The sequence below is a fragment of the Bos javanicus genome, chromosome 2, assembly GCF_032452875.1.
Source record: "Bos javanicus breed banteng chromosome 2, ARS-OSU_banteng_1.0, whole genome shotgun sequence".
Taxonomy (NCBI): Eukaryota; Metazoa; Chordata; class Mammalia; order Artiodactyla; family Bovidae; genus Bos; species Bos javanicus.
The window spans coordinates 27,008,721-27,029,069 of record NC_083869.1 but is presented as its reverse complement, the minus strand read 5'-3'; the positions used below and the strand labels follow the sequence as shown (position 1 = coordinate 27,029,069).

Genomic DNA, 20,349 nt, shown 5'->3' with positions numbered 1-20,349 from the left:
TTTTTAAGAAAGTCTTTATTCATCATCAGATTCATCATAAATTTCACTAGTGTGTAATACTTTATAATATCTAGCACGTCTGCACTGCATTGAACATAATTTGCCTAACTCATCTTCCTGCAGAAGACAATCTAATGCACGATACTGGATGCTTGGGGCTGGTGCACTGGGACGACCCAGAGGGATGGTATGGGGAGGGAGGAGGGAGGAGGGTTCAGGATGGGGAACACATGTATACCTGTGGCAGATTCATTTTGATATATGGCAAAACCAATACAATATTGTAAAGTTAAATAAAATAAAATTTAAAAAAAAAAAAGAAGAAGACAATCTAAGGAAATTCAAGGAAAGAAGCCCTCAAAGATTTCTAAGCATGAGAGAATTTCTTCTTTCCTTTAGGGCCAGGAGGAAAAAATCTCCTTACATGACCTAAAAGGAAGTTGTAATAAACAATATGAAACTGAAGCAAGAAAATCTGGCTTTTTGCAGTATAAATATGAAGTGTTTTACTGCATGCATTTGTTAGAGACTTCATCATATACTTGAAAGCTAAAAAGTAACATGATCTTTAAGTGAACAATTAATTGCTCTTGTGTACTTTATGAAGAGGACTATTCGGATAAAGGAAGACAGCAACAACTAGCTGTATGGCTAACATTTATATAGAGATGTCTAAACAAGGGATCATTTAAAATATTGTGATATGAGTATTAGCCACATCACGTTACTGTTATTTCTTCTCATACAATGTTAAGGCAACATGATATTTAAGAAAAAAAAATGTCTTACGTAGCTCTGGGATCTACTGCTAGTCCCCCTAGATTTGTTATGTTTTCACTTATCAGCACAGTCTTGTGGCTCCCATCCAGTTTCGCGACGTCAATTGTTCGCAGGGAAATGTCTGTCCAGTAAAGATTGCGTCCTATCCAATCCACTGCAATACTTCCAGTCATGCTGACACCACTGTCAAGTATCTAAAGACAAAAGTGAATAATAAGTGAACTCTCAAGAAATAATCCAAACATAGAAATAAAATGAAAATTGAGACTAAGGTATCATCTAACTTGTCCTATGCTCTCATGTAAGGACTAGAAAATGTGGTCTTCCCATGTATAAACAGTAGGGTTTTCTAGGGAAAATCTACAAGATTGTATAGAATTGAATACTCTATTGTTGGATTAGTGTGGAGTTTTGATTTCAGAATTTTTTCAGTTAAATAAAAACTGTATCCATTTGCTAAGTTGGCCACCCTATGAAACTTTACAGTGTTCTCATGGCAAAAGTAATGCTTTTATTGATTGAGAGCCAACAATTACAAAATAAAGTTCTAAGGGGCAGAGGAAACATAACCACCAAGGATGAAGAAATTGAAACTCTGGGATACTGATCAAGAAACATAACTGAATTAAAGCTAAGAAAAGCAACTTCAACTACAAGGTCCTATTGTATAGCACAGGGAACTATATTCACTATCCTATATAATAAACCAGATAGAAAAGAAATAATAAATTTTAAAAATATTTTAAAAGACAAAAGAAAGAAAAGCAACCTCCTCTGTGTCTCGTTTTTTATCCACTAGGAAAAAAAAAATGCAGAAGGGACTTCCAAGATGCAATGAGGTCTCTGTATCGTATAACCTGGTATTCAGATTCAAGTCTCTCCCTCAGATCCCATTAGATAGGAGTTAGGAACATCCAGGGCTTTTAAGTATGGATGGCCCAGAGGGAGACATGAGAACCACTTAAGATAGGGTAGGACCTTCTCTCACTGGTGATTAACAGCAAATAGACCTGAGACTGGGGAACTAGTCAGATCAAAGGCCAGTAGATATGTACTTATGTACTTACTAGTTTTTTATCTGTTCCATTTTGAAACGCACTCCAGATTTTACCCTGAGTTCCATCAGACCAAAAGATACGACCACTGACTGAATCAAAATCAACAGCCACAATGTGAGAACCATGTTGGATAACTGGGTAGACAAAGTACCCATTCTGGGTCATATTGCCAGCAACAAGCTGGCTCTGACTCGCCACCAGTAACAGAGTTTCAGATTCTGTCCAGGAAGAAAATACAAAGTGTCAATGATTATGGGAGAAACAACAATATTTGATGTAATACCTTTGATAACAGAAAGAAGATGCCATTCCAAACTAGAGTAATGGGGAAAAACAAACAAAAACTCCTATAAGAATGATGTTACCTTAATAGCTGATTTCCACAAGTACTGAAAGTAAGCTTTCAAAATGTCTTTCATCCTTGAATTACACTTCAGTGTTTATCTATCAACTGGAGTGAACTATTCTTGCATTCTTCCTGTTTCTATAGTTACTTTTGTACTTGCTTATTTTGTACTCCGCATTCAGCTGTGGCAGAGATTTCTAATCATTCCCATGTCCTCTCTCCTCTTCCTTTTTAGTATTAAATTATGCCAACTTTTAGCACAGCACAGGGCCTAAGAGCTAGAGGCGTTTCTCCATTTCCATTTCAATTTGGAGAGACTATATAACTAAGTTTCCATCAATAAAATGCAAACACAAATGATGTGTCAAATTCCAGGGATCATCCTTAAAAGGAAGCTGCTCACCCCTTTCATACTTCCTGGGAGCTGGCAAACTCTGGAGCAAGATCACTGGATCCCTGGATGGAAGGCACACCAGCTTTTACCCCCGAACCCTCTACCCTCCAGACTCCTACCTGAAAAGAAGAAACTGCCTCTTTGGTTTTAGTATTATTTATTTATTATTATTATTTAAAGCAGCCACATCAATACCCTAACACATAGTACAAACACTTTCATGTCAGAGAAACTTAATTAATACTATGTGTGTGCTGTGTTCAGTCGTGTCCAACTCTTTGCCACCCCATGGACTGTAACCCGCCAGGCTCCTCTGCCCATGGAATTTGCCAGGCAAGAATACTGGAGTGGGTTGCCATTTCCAATTCCAGGGGATCTTCCTGAGTCAGGTATTGAACCTACGTTTCTTACATCTACCTGCACTGGCAGGCAGATTCTTTACCACTGCACCCTCTGGGAAGCCCAGAATTAATACTGGTTGAATTTAATTCATCAGGCATTATACGAAGATGGTGTCTGGAGTATGCCTGTTAAACTAGCTGGAGTTAGCTCACTTTCATTACCTGTAGCTTTACAAGTCCTCCGATCAGCATCTAGCGTGTATTCTGAATCACACCAGCACCGGAAAGAACCTCTCATGTTGTAACAGTACTGGCTACAAAAGCCTGGAGTATGACATTCATCTATGTCTTCGCAGGTCTTAGAGTCATTGCCAAGCAGATATCCCAATGGACACTGGCATTGGGCCCCATAAGGCCCTTGAATACACTGGTGAGTACAACCACCATTGGAATCTGAGCAGCTATTCTGGTCTAGAATAAAGAAAAAGAAATCACAAAGGGGAAAAGTCAGCAATCTTTGCTTCTTTGGTTCACTCTGTTATATTATATGTCATACAGTCTCACGTCACCCTCAACACAATACCCAAGTCTGAGCTATGAGCAGAATCCACATGGATGAGGTCCATAGGCTGTCCAGTGCTCTGACTTGCCTAAGGATTTACCATCTTTCACATCCACTGGACTTGGACCACTTTCTTCACTACAACCTTCTAATATAACTCCATTTAGTGCAATGAAAGAAACGTGGAGGAAATATAAACTAAACATAAAGAAACATAACTGTCATTGGTAAAGCTTGCAAAGAGACCTAAATTACTTTCCATTTGTTTTCTTTCATTCTTATACCTACACAGATATGGAAGATGAGACTTTGACACTGAAGAACAGAGCTAAAAGGTTTACAAAGGGGAAGGAGAACTGAAAGACTAGAGGGCATAGAGAAACTAACATACGATCATCCTTACTTTCAGGGCTAAAATGACTATGCCCGAGGCACCCAAGATAGTTATCTGCCTGTAGATGCAAATATCCTCTATTTCCATGTGTATTCTTATTTATAAGAGTCATGGTATGAAACATGTACCAGAAGGGGAAGTAAGTCTAAATGATTAGGACATTTTCAGCACAAATGCAATGCAAATAAAATCATAAGAACCTAAAATACTTTGCAGTCATACCTGGCTAGGGTTCATCTGAGAGTGAGCATCGATTAAAGAGCAAAGAAAGAAAGGACAGTAATTAGGATGATATGCCAATCACAGGATTTTAATCACAGCAAACACAAATCCCTGGACTTTATTCATTTTGTGGCAAGTTCTGATTGAAATTAGGAAATATGAAAGTTAGAAAAACTTATGAGCGCATTATCCAACAGAACCAAATTTAATTTGATGATCTAATGAAGTAAAAACACAGAACCGGGTGCAAAGGATTAAATGATAAATACTACCCAGTGATGATTTATTTGAATTCCATGAGGGCTATCTCTACACAGGTTGAAATTCAGAGAACTGAGATTCCTTCCTCAACAACTACATGGTGATTGTGACAATGACGACACGCAGCTGGCCCCTGCTCAGGATGAGTTCATGGCCAGTAAACTGTGGTCAGGAGACTTACTGCAAAGTGGGGACTCATCTGTCCCACCGGGGCAGTCAGAGACACCATCACACACTGCACTCAGATTCACACAGATGCTATGGCCGGGGCATTGCCACTGCCAACTGGGACACTGAAAAGGCTGAGTAGGGCAGTCCTTCTCATCGCTCATGTCTCCGCAATCATTGTCCCCATCACAGAGCCAATTTCTATAGATGCAGTTTCCATTCTGACAGACGAAATGAGAAGGATGGCAGGTTTTGGGGGGACAGCCATTGTGCTCATCAGATCCCTGGAGGCAGTCCTCATGCCCATCACACTCCCAGGTCTTCGGAATGCAGATCCCATCTTCTTGGCACTGGAATTCATCTTGGTGGCACATACCAGGAGGCCTGGTTGCTAAGAGAACAGCATGGGGAAAATGCGTTTGTAAATGTGATCCATAATCCCTTTTATATAACTCCTAGGTTCAGAAGAAATCATTTTGGATCAATGGTGAGTTTCTAATAATGATTATGACAAATATTAATTTTAGATGTAATATTAACATGTAAAATGATTGTCTTCTCTGTCTGATCTGATTAATGGATCTGATAACAAAGAAATGGATGTACAATGGATAGAAGTCCCTGAGTCAAAAGAAAATTATATTTCCTGTGTTTCTAACTTTGGATTAAATAATAAATAATCATCAGAGAATTTAATAGAGGTTAAACAGCTATGGTGACATGGAATTCATGTATTTCATATATTTGGATGTTATCACTTTCCCTCAAATGAATTATACTAAATGAAGCCAAGTACGAAGTCAAGAAATACCTGGAGTAACATGCAAATTGGAGAAGGAAATGGCAACCCACTCCAGTACTCTTGCCTGGAAAATCCCATGGACGGAGGAGCCTGGTAGGCTACAGTCCATGGGGTCGCAAAAGTCAGACACGACTGAGCGACTTCACTTTCACTTTTCACTTTCATGCATTGGAGAAGGAAATGGCAACCCACTCCAGTGTTCTTGCCTGAAGAATCCCAGGGACGGGGGAGCCTGGTGGGCTGCCATCTATGGGGTCGCACAGAGTCGGACACAACTGAAGCAACTTAGCAGCAGCAGCAGCCAGGAGTTGATGATGGACAGGGACGCCTGGCATGCTGCGGTTCATGGGGTCGCAAAGAATTGGACATGACTGAGTGACTGAACTGATGATGATGAAGCCAAGATGACTGTAAATCTTCCATTCTTTGTAAACTTTCCGCTATTCACCAAGCAGTTCTTATAGATTACTTGCCTATTTCACAGGAGTAAACCCAAACTCTCTCCCAGGGACCTTGTAAGGTAATAGAAAGCCAGAGGCAATGGCACTTTAACCTCAGACCACCAGAGAAGAATTCTATGTTTTCAATGTGAAACAGAAACTTTGGTGATTAAGAATTTCTGGGTGTTGTACACACTTATAATTTATATTTTCTTTTATCCATAGATTTAAACCATCCTTTTCTGATTGTTGTTGTTATAGTAGCTCAGTCATGTCCGACTCTTTGTGACCCCAGGGACTATAGCCCACCAGGCTCCACGGTCCACAGGATTCTCTACGCAAGAATAGTGGAGTGGGCTGCCCTTTCCTTCTCCAGGGATCTTCTGGACCCAGGGATCAAACCCTCATCTCCTGCATTGGCAGGTGGATTCTGTACCACTGAGCCATCAGGAAAACCCTCTTTTCTGATTAGGGAGGAGAATTGATAGAAACCTACTTTTTATGATCCAAAACACCAACATTCAAACAAATGACTACCTCACCTTGTTTAATATAAAAATGGCAATAACAAATCCTTTCCATTATTAGGTCTACAGCCTGTGAAGTTCATAGGTCCATCAGATTTATAGTCCATGAAGTCCTCCTTGAACCCTCAAAAAATTTCTTTTCTCGGAACCTTCAATGAATTTTATCTGTATCATTTCTACAAAGCCCTTATAACTATCTGCCTTGCTTTGTTTCTTACTTTCTATCAGACTCCCAGAACAAAGACCACAGAAACATGTTAGCAGATACTAAACAAATGATTTGCTTGATGTGACCTCCCTATTGAGACTTAAAAGAAACCATTAAAATATCTTTATATATGGCAAACCTCATTGAAACCCACTAATTTTGAATGCCGCAGGTAACACTGAAAAGAAAAATACCTGACAAATATTTAACCTACTCAAAAGACAATTTGAAAGTGCCCATTTATAACTACTTGATTCACAATTTATCCCTATTTGGTGATATTGATTTGATTTTCTTATACAATCAATACTGTGGTCCTTAGACAATGTTTTGTTAATTAGGCTGCCTTCCCTCTAGCTTATCTAAGAGAAAATCTGTGGGAAGAGCAATCCTGATAAATAAGAAATGACCCCATCACCTGAAACACGCTAGGTATATGGTACTTACGACAATCTGTCTCATCAGAGTGGTCATCACAGTCAAAAACACCATCACAACGATATGTCTTGCTAATACACTGACCATTACTAACACATGTGAATTGAGAAGCAGTGCAGTTAATTACTGAAAATGAGAGAAAAATATTAGAAATTAAGCCAAGGAACAACTGAACATCAAAATTTTTCTAAACATCATGAATAAAAATAAACCATTGTTACAATAGCCAAGATAGGTAAGCAGCTTATTTGGCCATAAACAGAGGAATAGATAAAGAAAATATATATCTATATAGATATATATAGATATAGATATACACACACAATGGAGCACCACTCAGCCATAAAAAAGAATGAAATTTTGCCATCTGCAACAACGTGGATGGACTTAGTCATACAGAGAAAGACAAATACCATATAATGTTACTTATATGTGGAATCTAAAAACTAAAACAAACTAATGAAAATAACCAAAAAGAAACAGACTCACAGACATAGAGAATAAGCAAGTGGTTAACAGTGAGCAGAAGGAAGGGGGCAGGGGTAAGATAGGGATAAGCTACAGGAATATATTACACAACAAAGGGAATATAGCTGATATTTTACAATTATAAATGATTTTAATCTTTGAATGTTAATTAGTATATTGTACACCTGAAACATATAAATCAGTTATGGACTTATAACCTCAATGGATTAATTAAGCAATTAGTTAATTAAAAAAATAAAACAATGTACTTACCACAACCAATCTCATCAGACCCATCAGCACAGTCCTTGGTCCCATCACAGACAAAAGTTAGGGCAATACATCGGTGATCAGGGCAGTGAAACTGAGTAGGTGAACATGTCTGTGTATAATCTAATGCCATCCAAAAACAAAACCAAGTTAATAGTTTATTTCTTGTCCAATGTGTACCAGAGCCAAACTGTACAATGCTTAGGAAATACATAAATTATCTCAGTTGTATGTGTGCTCAAAATTCCTGCACGTCAGGCAGATCGCCTTCTTGGAGAGAGGAACTGAAAACAGTTTCAGAGTCAGAAACTGTGAGGATACTTTGAAAAACAGACCATACGTAGAAGATAAGCATCATGGCCTTGCTTTGGACTACACCTCATGAATACTATGAAGTCCAAGACTCTTCTGCACAGCTAAGCAATGAAACCCAGCCCACAAAATAGGATGGCCTGTGGTCATGGAGCATGGTCCACATGATAACTGGATTTAACTGGATCATGATAACTGAATTTAATCCAAAGCCTAAGCAGAACTATCCTCAAAACCAGGACCCTAGCTGGCAGAAGAGACATAGCCTTAGGGTCAGAAGGGCTGCCTCCACGACTCAAAACAGGAATCATAATATAGTCTCACAGAATGTGAAAGCTAGACGGGATCTTAAAGCTTATCTAGTCCTGAAAAAAAGGGACTAGCCAAATCATGCAACCAAAACAGAACTTAGTCCAGGGAACTCTGCACCCGCTCTGTGCAGGTGGGTAAGATTAATGAAATTGAAATGTTCTTTGCCTTTTTATTCTATTGTCTTTTTGCCTGTATAAATAAAAAGAAAAACCAGTAGCTAAACATCTGGGTGTGTTTATATGATTTAGAAAGGGCAATTGTTTTAAATATCTGAACAGTTAGTTGTGGGACTTTTATTTTCCAGTTTCCATCGGGATATTAGTTAAATATCAAAGACAGTCCTTGTTTCGCTTCCATAGAAAATGTTTAGCAAGACTTCCCATGTCTTTGTTTTTACAGCCTATTAATACACTGGTTGACAGATGGAATAGAAGTGGTTAAGATATAATGAAAATTATATGAGCATTCAAGGAAAGTACTCAAAGCCTACTCATGGTTCAAATCTATTTACTAGGCTGAGCAGCCAAGAGAAATCAGTTCAAAACTTACTGCATGACTTTTCATCTGATCCATCCTTACAATCATTATCTGTGTCACAGACCCAGCTCCTTGGGATACAGAAGTTATTGTCACAGGTGAATTGATCAGCACGGCAGGAAGTGGGTGCTCGAGTGGGGCAGTTCTGCTCATCGCTGCCATCCAGACAATCATCCTCTCCGTCACAGCGCCACATTGAGGGAATGCAGTGTCCTTCGCGTTTACACTCAAATGCTAAAGGTGAACAGGTAGCATCTACAATAGAAACGAATTGGTCGTAAAGACATTGGTTTTTACAGCCTTTTAAATGAGATCTTACCTTTCAATGGGAGCATTATACAAAATGTGAAAGCCATCACCATTCACTGATGTTTATTTGGCAACTATTATTTACATATTTTTTTTCTCTCTAAATCCTCACAAGGATACTGCCAGGTACATATAATTATCTGCATTTTTACAGATGAGGAAATTGAGGCTTTGAGAGGCTTAGGCATCTGCCCAAGACCAAAGCTCTAGTTGTCACGACTGTAAGGCCCATCCTTTGCTTCTAAGCTATGCTTCCTCTCATCATATGGCTCATTTGAAATTGATAAAACATTTATGTAAAAACCTGCAGTTTTAAAAAAGAACAGTGCAAAATAAAACTAAACAAAATAAACCTTTAGAAATTTCAAAAATGTACAAATGAGCACTTTTATTTTCAAATGTCATTTCTCTTTCCTTTAATGTCTCCTTGATAGAAATTGCTGAGATTTTTTTAATCTTTCACAATAGTATTTATTATAAATTGGATTACCATCAAAAGATTATAAAGGTTAAAATCACCATTTCACCCATAATCCATTTTTCACCTACAGGAGGAAAAAGGAATACAGTACATGAGATTTTCAAAATCTATTATTGCAAACACTTATTCCATGATACCATTCTCTCCAGTACTATAGATTAGATCCCATTTATTTGGGGTAGAAGAGGCCAAAATGCAGTGACTCTGCATGTCCATCCAATGTCAGAAAAAAATTTTATTGAGGATAGTCCAAATAATGCTAGAAATCATCTGTAACATTATCTATGAATAATATTCATTGTCTAGCTTTCTAAAAGCCTTTAGAGTACATATTCCTTTTTTCCTATAGGGATAACCTAAGCCTTTTTTTTTTAAGTGCACCTCTCTCTATATATATATCACAGGACGTATCACTAATGTATAAGCTACTTACTAGATGTGGTACATTGAACCTCATCACTGTTATCAAGACAGTCATCGAATCCGTCACAGCGATACTGAAGGGGCACGCATCTGCCGTTGTGACAGGAGAAGGAAAGAGTGCCACACTGCTCCACCGGCGGCTCTCGGGAGGCATTCTCCACACAAGTCAAATGATCAGAAGCCAGACTCATTCCATAGGGGCAACCACACACCCGCTGGGAATTCGGCACTGGAAAGCAGAAGTGGCTGCAGTCGCCGTTTGGATTGGTGGGCCGGCTACAGGCATTAGACCCTGAAAAAGCAATGCCCCCAAACACGGCGGTTAAGCACAGTCCTTTTAGGTTGATCACAGGTTTGGTTTGTGACGAAAAATGAATGGGAAAGAATACTTGTCAGACCCACTATTAGAGACTGACTTCTTGGAAAGGAACATGCCAAATGACACATTCAATTTAAATACAGAGAAGTGCCGAAACGGGTTTTTCCTCCCATATGCTTAAAGTAAGTAGAGTTGAATAGAAATTCTTACACATTAAAATTATCTCAGTGACAGGAAGATAAAGCTATCAGGATATTTATATAGTATATTTACTATACTATAAAGTTATAGTAAATAAGAAGTATTTAAAGGTAAAAGGAGCCACCATATTAAATACATCCATACAAACAACCTGGCAACATTACTCACCTGTCTGGACTCTAGAATCATATACTTTCGCACGCATCACAGAACCAACACCACTTCGGAGAATAATCGATTGTCCAGGATTGTATTTCCCGAATCGAATAATACCACGTCTCCAATCAGTAACATATATATAGTCTAAGAAGAAATATGGTGATAAGGTTACTTGCCACAGCTCACCTGGGAAAATGCAATATGTTTGTAATGCTTCTTCTAAATGTGGGAAGCTTCTTTCATAAGTATCTGTTTAAATAAATATGTTTCTGTTTTCCATAACTTGTAATTCTAGAAATGACTCTTTAGAAGCTTATTTTTTTTTTCTTAAAGAAAAAATTTATTTGTTGACTTTTGAGCCTCTGAAGCTAAGGACCTTTAATAAAACAATAGAGTTGGAAGAATACTTCCTGACACAAGAGTGCTAGGGAATAAAAACAGTAGAAAGAGTTGCTAGCATAGATATCTGAGAGAGATCCTACCTAGAAGAAGCCTATATTATTAATAATAGTAGTGATTAGATTCAGGGAAGAATATTGGAATATGGAATATTGTGATGAAACTTAATAGCAATTGGCCTTAGACCTCTATGGGTAAAAATCTTTTTAATCTCAGGATTCTTTTATACAATATGAGATGATGCCTCAGGAGACTGAGTTCTTATCCTAGCTTGAGCACTAAACTGCTGAGTGATCGTCACTGTGTGGGGGCTCATGTTTCTAGTAAAATTAATCTCTAAGTTCTCTTCCAGGTCAAACATTTTATATCCCATGTTTAATGAGAACATTTTTTTTTTAATTTGACTCTCAGATTTCAAAATGAGCTTTGAGAAGGCAAAGCATAGATATAGATAGTTCAAGAAGGAAATGTTAGTGTATGTTTAGGGATCAATAAAATTTATCCACATAAGTGTTCCTACACCTTAAAAGACAATAATGCTCCACAAAGCTGAAAATGGAAGAGGCCATACAAGATTTTGAACATCAAAAATTCAATTGTGTTCATTTTACCTTAGATACTAAAGCAGGGAAATAAACGCATATTTCAATAGAGTTTTCCAAAGAAAAAAACAATAACCAACTAAAAATTCCAACTGACCAGAAAATGACTAAGATGTCACAAATTGTGTCATAAAATCAGTTTTCCTTATCTATGGTCTAATCAATGACTAATCCGTCATTGGACTTACTAAATCATATTTGGTCTGACTAGCAATCAAACTGCAAACCAGCAATGAAATAAAAACTGCATTTTTATTTAATTACAAAATATTCCAGCAAACAGCAGAGAAAATTTAACATGTTTATACTGTTCCTATGTGAGAACAAATAGGATGTGTCGGACAGCATTAGTAGAAAGGGAAAAAGAATGCACTGGCTGCATATTTATAACTGACTCAAAAATCTCACAAGAGCACTTAAAATATTTTAAAATAACATGCACTCTTCCACAGAAAACAGGGGGGAATATAGAATATATTTACTAGTTATTCATTCCATACTACATGTGTATGAGAAAGTCTTTGAATTATAGTCAGTGTCTACTTTTTTTAAAAGCAGTATGCCAATGATTCACAGTAGGAAATTTCAGGACTTCTCTGGTGGCTCAATGGAAAAGAATTCACCTGCAATGCAGGAGACGTGGGTTCAATCTCTGGGTCGGGAAGATCCCCTGGCAGAGGGCATGGCAACCCACTCCTGTATTCTTGCCTGGAGAATTCCATGGACAGAAGAGCCTGGCGGGCTAATAGTCCGTGGAGTCGCAAAGAGTCAGATACTTTGTGAGTCAAACTGAGTGACTTAGCACGCATGCAGGAAGTTTCAACTTGAAACACAACTAGCATAAGTGTAGAGGCTTTGTTGGATCAAAAAATGGCACCTCTCTAACCAGATTAATTACGGTTTGTCAAGCAGAACCAGGGTAAGTTTTAGTTTTTCCTTACTCTCTTGGCCTGGTACAAACTACACAATCATTCACAGAAACCCTATTATCAAGACTAAACACACCACCTGTTTTGTGGTGCCGTGCTAGATTCTTATTCCCAGCAACCGAACCCACAAGAACATGCCTATACTCACAAGAGAGGAGATGGGAGGAAGAAAACAGATGCACTGTATATAGAAATGTCTCAAACAGAAAAACACTAATATTTCATCAACAAACAATGTTTTATTTAGACATAAGAGCACCATTTCATAAGTGACCAGTTTTTCTGGAATTATGAGATTGCCAAGTGAGGATGAGTTTTATACAGCTTGCACAGTATAAATAAAACACTTTTGCTTCAAAACATACCTTGAGAGACAGCAAGTCCAAATGGATGTGTCAACTGATGTACATTGGTCAGGGCTTTTCTGTCTGAACCATCAAAGTTACTGTGCTCAATTTTATCAAAAAAGGCATCTACCCAGTACAATCGTGAAGAACTAGAATAACAAAATACTTAGTTACTGGTTATTCAGAAATTAGAAAAGCACACCTTATACTAAGGGCATTCAAAATCAGGGATTTCCCTGGTGGCTCAGCAGTAAAGAATCCGTCTGCAATGCAGGAGACATGGGTTCGATCCCTGGGTCAGGAAGACCCCCTTAAGAAGGAAATGGAAACCCAGGCCAGTGTTCTTGCCTGGGAAATCCCATGGACAGAGGAACTGGGTGGGCTACAGTCCATGGGGTGGAAAGAGTTGGACACGACTAAGAGCTGGACAGTCCATGGGGTCGCAGAAGAGTCATACACAACTTAGCAGCTAAACAACAGCAATTCAGCTGAACAGCATGTTCAGCTGACACATTTACATTCATTAAGCAAAGTTTAATAGTCTTATGTTCCCCAGAAAAACAAAGCAACTTTCATGAAGTGATTTTCAAATGTCTTAGAAAACCTGAAATGTTATCTTCAAGTTAAGAATTTTAGTTTTTGCCTTATTAAATTCACATTTAGGAAAAATACCGTTAGTGACTTATGTTTGAAAGGTTAAACACATTTCTTCCTATTTTTACTCCTATGAACTGCTTTTGCATTTGATATCTCTAAGCTTGTTTACCCTGTTACCTTTTCCTATATCCTTAACAGATCAATATCTTAAAATTTAAATCTGATATTCCAAAAACCCTCCCATAGTGCATATAGGCAAATACATATTTGTTGACACCAAAGATTTCCTAACCTCAAGATGGCCCCTGTAAAAATTGCACATGACCAGTACTTCATCAAATCCTTCTTCTGTTTCCCTGAGTCTTGCCCTATTCTGCTTCCTCTAGCAATTTTCAGAATATTCATTTTAATGCATATATTTTCATCCCAGCAGAAGCTGGCCAACTACAATATGTCTCCCTTAGCAGCAATTTGGGACGATTCCTACTTACCTCCAATCAATGGACAGCCCACTGGGCCACCCAAGAGTAGTGTTTACTATAGGTAAAATGTTAGATCCATCAGCCCATGCTCTCAGGATTTTAGCAGGACGGTACCAAACCGAGAAGAATATATACCTAGAAAAGGAGTTAATAAATCAAAGATGTTAACATTGGTACAAACTAAACACAGATTCTCCAGAGAATTGCTGCAAACTAGTTTTCTGTAGGGTTTATATAAAAAAATACATAGAAAATACAAATAGCATTAAAATGAGCATCCAGGGCAGAGAACCACTGTGCTAGACTTCAGGACTATTGTCACCAAGTAGGCTCTTCAAAAAGACATAATTCAGATTATTAATACTACATGTCCTTGAAATAAAATAAATGATGAGTAAAACAAAAACAGATTTTATAATCTCTCACTTTCTTTCTGGATTAAACATCAAGGATCCACTAGATGACTCTTTAATCATCTTCCACAAGGAATTTGCAGCAAAGCATTTCATTCCTGATTAAAAATGCACCCAAATCAATGTACCCAAGATGTCTTACCCAAGACATCTTTTTTATGCTTTTTTTTTTTTTTCGAAGGGTAGCAAAAATGTAAGTGTAGGGGGGCAAAGCTCTTCTCTTTCATGTGCGCCTTAAGAACTAAAATGAGTCTTTTCCAAAAGGTAACTTTCTGAAATGTGACTTCATATTGTTTCAAATGAATGACTGATTAGGAAAGGAATTTAACGCCTTTTTAAAACCCACTGCCAAAGACTTAGCTTAAGATAAATTCACTAGAAAATCAACATTTAACTCTCTATCGGGCAATAAAACTTCTTATCGATACCATCGTCAGTTTTAAAATATGTTAGACACACAGGCTTTGCAGTCAGATAGGTCTGGAATTTTAATACTAACTGTTGCTTAATAGCAGTGGGTCCTTGAGCAAGTTACTTTATCTCTCTGAGGTCCAAAACAGGTCTTGTATACACTCACTCACAAACCAGCTTTTGGCTTAGATGAGATTATGCACTATGTAAAGTGTTTGCTATGTACCCTCAATCAGGCTTTAGTAAGTTACCAGTTATCACTTTTTTATTACTCTATTAAAACATAACTACCTGGTTTAAGACTTTATGGTAAGCTATCAAACTATCAAACATATTTAAATAAAAAAGGTAAGAACTAGAAGGGATGATGTGAAATGCTCTGTCTTTTTTTGCCTGACTCCATCAACAACGCAGTGGTTAAACACTTTGTGGTCTGAAAGACTTTTCATTCTGAAAACTACTGAACGATTTAGAAAGCTTTGGTAAGCTTTGTATCAACCCATTAAAGCTGGGAAGGAATTTGAGCCTTTCCTGATAATTCTGCTGCATATTCATTCCTTCTCCACCGAATCTGTGACTCACTGTTTGGTCCTATGTGACTATGAAAAAAACACAGTTCAGTGAAGGCTGGGAAAGCCAAAACTTAGCTAAAGGTAAGTGGTAGAGGTAAAGTGATAATTTCAGCATATGCTAAAAGGATACAATCTAAGGTAATTTCAATTTACATGGTTCAATCTTGTATTTACTAAATTTGCCCAATACCTATGGTATCGCTTGTTTTCTTAAGAAAACATGAACATACTTACCCAGCAGTCGGATGAACTACGATTGACTGTGGGTTATTTAAATTCTGGATGATTGTACGTCTTGATTTATCAGCTAGCCTTATGACACTGACACTCCTATAAGAAGAATCTGTCCAATAGAGATTCCTCGAAATCCAATCAAAACTCAAACTTTGAACAGCTGGCACCCTGTTAGCTGTGATAATTTCTCTTCCTGTAAATTAAAATATGGACATGGTTTAAAGTAAGCATATTTTATATGATATACATTTTCCTATCACTGCATATTTAAACTTTGTGTGAGCACGCAAAGAATATTTCAGTAACATGAAATTCTTTAAAAAAAAATAAAATAAAGCAACTGTAAACTGCAAAGCAACACATGAGATAAACCTAGAATCTACTCATCTCCAAATGTCTGGATCTCAAAGAATAGATATGATTCTGTTAAACAGAACCAGCAGTGGTATGGCCTGGATTTACTCCCTTGTTCAACCTTTCAGAAAAAATTTCTCAGTACAGAACATCTGAAGAAGAGATACCTGAGTTCACATACTCACAACCACCACCCACAGACAGCACTGATAAGCTGACACTGCCAGGTACGACTGGGGGTATCTGGGAGGCATTCCCGCCCAACCTTCTCATCAACAATTCTTTCATAGCCACAAAGTTGCCAAGTTTGGGAAAGACCAGCAGCCAGAAAGGAAATCAGAACTGGGTATGAAGAGAAACAAAGACCACTTTTTCCTTTGTGAATTTTTATGCCTTTCCCCCTCTTTTTCCTTTAAAAAAAAAAAAATGTGAATCAGAGTAAACAATCACACCTCTTTCTTTTGAAGGAAAAAGTCTAGTCTTTTTTCCATTTATTTATATGAGAAATTATACAAAGAAAGTCCTCTGTGTGCTAGACACCATACTAGACATTGAGGAAACATCATACTACTAATAGTATTACTAACAGCAGCTTATACTGAGCACTTAATATGAGCCACCACTTCCCTGATGGCTCAGACAGTAAAGCATCTGCCTACAATGTGGGAGACCGGAGTTCAATCCCGGGTCAGGAAGATCTCCTAGAGAAAGAAATGGCAACCCACATCAGTATTCTTGTCTGGAAATTCCCATGGATGGAGGAGCCTGGTAGGCTACAGTCCATGGGGTCACAAAGAGTCAGACATGACTGAGCGACTTCACTTCACTTCATGAGCCTGAAACGAGCCCAAGTACTTTACATGAATTCATCCATCCTCACAACAGCTCAAGAGCAGGAATTACTATTATCTCTACTTTCCACATGGGGAAACTGAGTCATGTAAAGTGAAGCGTCTTGAGAGAAATGTGGACACTGTCTTCAAGATATCTATAATGAAGTAGGAGAGGGGAGAGGAGGCAATTAGGGCAAGAGGGAAAGCAATAGAAGAATATTGGCTGCTGTGATGGTGGTATGCACAGGATGGTATGGAAATTATGGCAGGAAGTGCAGGAGGATGAGATGCTTAACCAGCATCACTGACATGAATACGAGTAAACTCCAGGAGATGGTGAAGGAAACGGAAGCCTGGTGTGCTGCAATCCATGGGGTTGCAAAGAGTCAGACACGACTTAGCAACTGAACAATGACAATAGGTGTAGAGAGGTGTTTTGCTTTTATTTATTTACTTATCTTGGCCCCACCACATAGCATGCAGGATCTTAATTCCCTAATCACGGACTGAACCAATGCACCATGAGGTGGAACCAGAGTCTTAACCACTGGACCACCAGTGAAGTCCTAGGAAGAGGTTTCCCAAAGGAAGCGGTGAATGAAGGGCTGTAGAAAAGATGTGGAAGTGGGAAGGACAGACACTGAGGATTCCACATGTTCAGAAGCATGGCTACAGGTTAACAAGTTAATGATAGAGGCTAAAAGAAAGGAAGAAGTTTGGGTGACCACCAGATTTGGGGAGGGTGGGGCGGCAGGTAAAAGGTGACACCTTTCCCTTGGGGCAGGAGGTCTGGAGAAGAGGAAGAATGGTGAATATTTAGACGAATTGGTTTTCAGGTGATCTGTGGGATATCCAGGTGAAGTATCCAACAGGCAATTGGTGCAATGGATGTGAAAACCAAAATGTGAGCTTGGTTTGAGACTTTTAGCACTTTCTGCACGAAGCCTTCCCTGACCTTTCCCTTCATTCTCCAGGTTAGGAAGAAAAGCATTCAGGAAATGGCCTATCATAAGTTTCCCTACACTAATTTATACTTACTACATTAGATGGTAACCAAAGACACAGAAGATGCAGAATTATGTGGAAGAAAATGCACAATTAGAAGAGAGGACCCATGTTGAACACTAGAGATCACAATTGCATATAGGACAGATAAAGAAAAAACAAAGCTAGTGGAGGTGATGGAATTCCAGTTGAGCTATTTCAAATCCTGAAAGATGATGCTGTGAAAGTGTTGCACTCAATATGCCAGCAAATTTGGAAAACTCGGCAGTGGCCACAGGATTGGAAAAGGTCAGTTTTCATCCCAATCCCAAAGAAAGGCAATGCCAAAGAATGCTCAAACTACCGCACAATTGCACTCATCTCACACACTATTAAAGTAATGCTCAAAATTCTCCAAGCCATGCTTCAGCAATACATAAACCATGAACTTCCAGATGTTCAACCTGGTTTTAGAAAAGGCAGAGGAACCAGGGATCAAATTGCCAACATCCACTGGATCATCAAAAAAGCAAGAGAATTCCAGAAAAACATCTATTTCTGCTTTATTGACTATGCCAAAGCCTTTAACTGTGTGGATCACAATCAACTGTGGAAAATTCTGAAAGAGATGGGAATACCAGACCACCTGATCTGCCTCTTGAGAAACCTGTCGGCAGGTCAGGAAGAAACAGTTAGAATTGGACATGGAACAACAGACTGGTTCCAAATAGGAAAAGGAGTTCGTCAAGGCTGTATATTGTCACCCTGCTTATTTAACTTATATGCAGAGTACATCGTGAGAAATGCTGGGCTGGAAGAAGCAAAAGCTGGAATCAAGATTGCCGGGAGAAATATCAATAACCTCAGATATGCAGATGATACCACCCTTATGGCAGAAAGTGAAGAAGAACTGAAGAGCCTCTTGATGAAACTGAAAGAGGAGAGTGAAAAAGTTGGCTTAAAGCTCAACATTCAGAAAACTAAGATCATGGCATCCGGTCCCATCACTTCATGGGAAATAGATGGGGAAACAGTGGAAACAGTGTCAGACTTTATTTTGGGGGGCTCCAAAATCACTGCAGATGGTGATTGCAGCCATGAAATTAAAAGACACTTACTCTTTGGAAGGAAAGTTATGACCAACCTTGACGGCATATTAAAAAGCAGAGACATTACTTTGTAAATAAAGGTCTGTCTAGTCAAGGCTATGGTTTTTCCAGTGGTCATGTATGGATGTGAGAGTTGGACTATAAAGAAAGCTGAGCACTGAAGAATTGATGCTTTTGAACCATGGTGTTGGAGAAGACTCTTGAGAGTCCCTTGGACTGCAAGGAGATCCAACCAGTTCATCCTAAAGGAGATCAGTCCTGGGTGTCCACTGGTAGGACTGATGTTGAAGCTGAAACTCCAGTACTTTGGCCACCTGATGAGAACAGCTGACTCATTTGAAATGACCCTGATGTTGGGAAAGATTGAGGGCAGGAGGAGAAGGGGACGACAGAGGATGAGATGGTTGGTGGTTGGGTGGCATCACCAACTCAATGGACATGGGTTGAGTGGACTCTGGGAGCTGGTGATGGACAGGGAGGCCTGGCGTGCTGTGGTTCATGGGGTTGCAAAGAGTCAGACACGACTGAGCAACTGAACTGAACTGAACTGAACTGAAAGAAAAAATGTTTAAGGAACAGTAGAAATAATGGTCAAGAAACAGAAGGAAATTCAGGAGTGTGTTGTCAAGGTGAAAAAAACATTTAAGAAAATGACTAAGGTGCCAAAGAAAAGAACTGAAAGTTTATAACAAAGTGACTGGAGGTGACTGGGATAAGATTGGTTTCAAGAAAGTGACATAGTGCAAAGAGGTGAGAAATGTAGATATGGAAGTAGGGCTTAAAAAACGTACACCAAACTTTCAAGGTGCTTGTCCACAAACCTGAGGACAGAAGACTGCAATCAAAAAGGAACATGAAGTAGAGGGTGGGTTGAAGGATTTTTAGGATGAGAGAGACTTCAGCATATCTGATGAGGACAAGTCAATAGATAAACAAAAAAAGGTGGAGAAGAGAAAGGATCATTGATGCGGCAAGTTCCCTGAGGGTCAGCCCATACTGACTTCAATTTGACTTCGAACAGTTTTTGCACGTAAACTCACTGAATTTCACCTTCTCACTCGGAAAAACAGAGCAAACGTAATACCTCCGTAAGCAAAGTGCAAAGAGTTTAACCGCTATTTTAAAAGGCAATTTTCTCAGCTTGTGGACTTGAAATTTATTTAAAAAAAAAAAAAAAAGAAAGAAAACCAAGATGAGAACTGCAGTTGCCAAAGCTATAGGAATCTGACCTGTGGAGGCACCTACGGGAGACAGCCTGTGTGTAGTAACTCTGCAGATGTAATTCCAGTCCTCAGAAAAAAGGTCTTTTGGTTCAAAATCACAGATTAACCGCAAGTTTATCTCCTCTTCC

At 38.7% G+C, this 20,349-nt stretch overlaps 1 protein-coding gene across 1 annotated transcript in view; it reads right to left on the bottom strand.

The window, feature by feature from the left end:
• Positions 1–20,349, bottom strand: part of LRP2 (LDL receptor related protein 2) — a 176,519-nt gene that overhangs the window by 80,140 nt on the left and 76,030 nt on the right. The window contains exons 17-28 of the mRNA XM_061435989.1: positions 15,719–15,911; positions 14,098–14,223; positions 13,028–13,158; positions 10,742–10,876; positions 10,064–10,345; positions 8,853–9,095; positions 7,683–7,802; positions 6,951–7,067; positions 4,540–4,917; positions 3,142–3,390; positions 1,848–2,056; positions 790–974 (exon numbers count right to left, since the gene is read on the bottom strand). Coding sequence (XP_061291973.1) covers positions 790–974; positions 1,848–2,056; positions 3,142–3,390; positions 4,540–4,917; positions 6,951–7,067; positions 7,683–7,802; positions 8,853–9,095; positions 10,064–10,345; positions 10,742–10,876; positions 13,028–13,158; positions 14,098–14,223; positions 15,719–15,911 — 2,368 coding nt within the window. The remainder of the gene's footprint in view (positions 1–789; positions 975–1,847; positions 2,057–3,141; positions 3,391–4,539; positions 4,918–6,950; positions 7,068–7,682; positions 7,803–8,852; positions 9,096–10,063; positions 10,346–10,741; positions 10,877–13,027; positions 13,159–14,097; positions 14,224–15,718; positions 15,912–20,349) is intronic.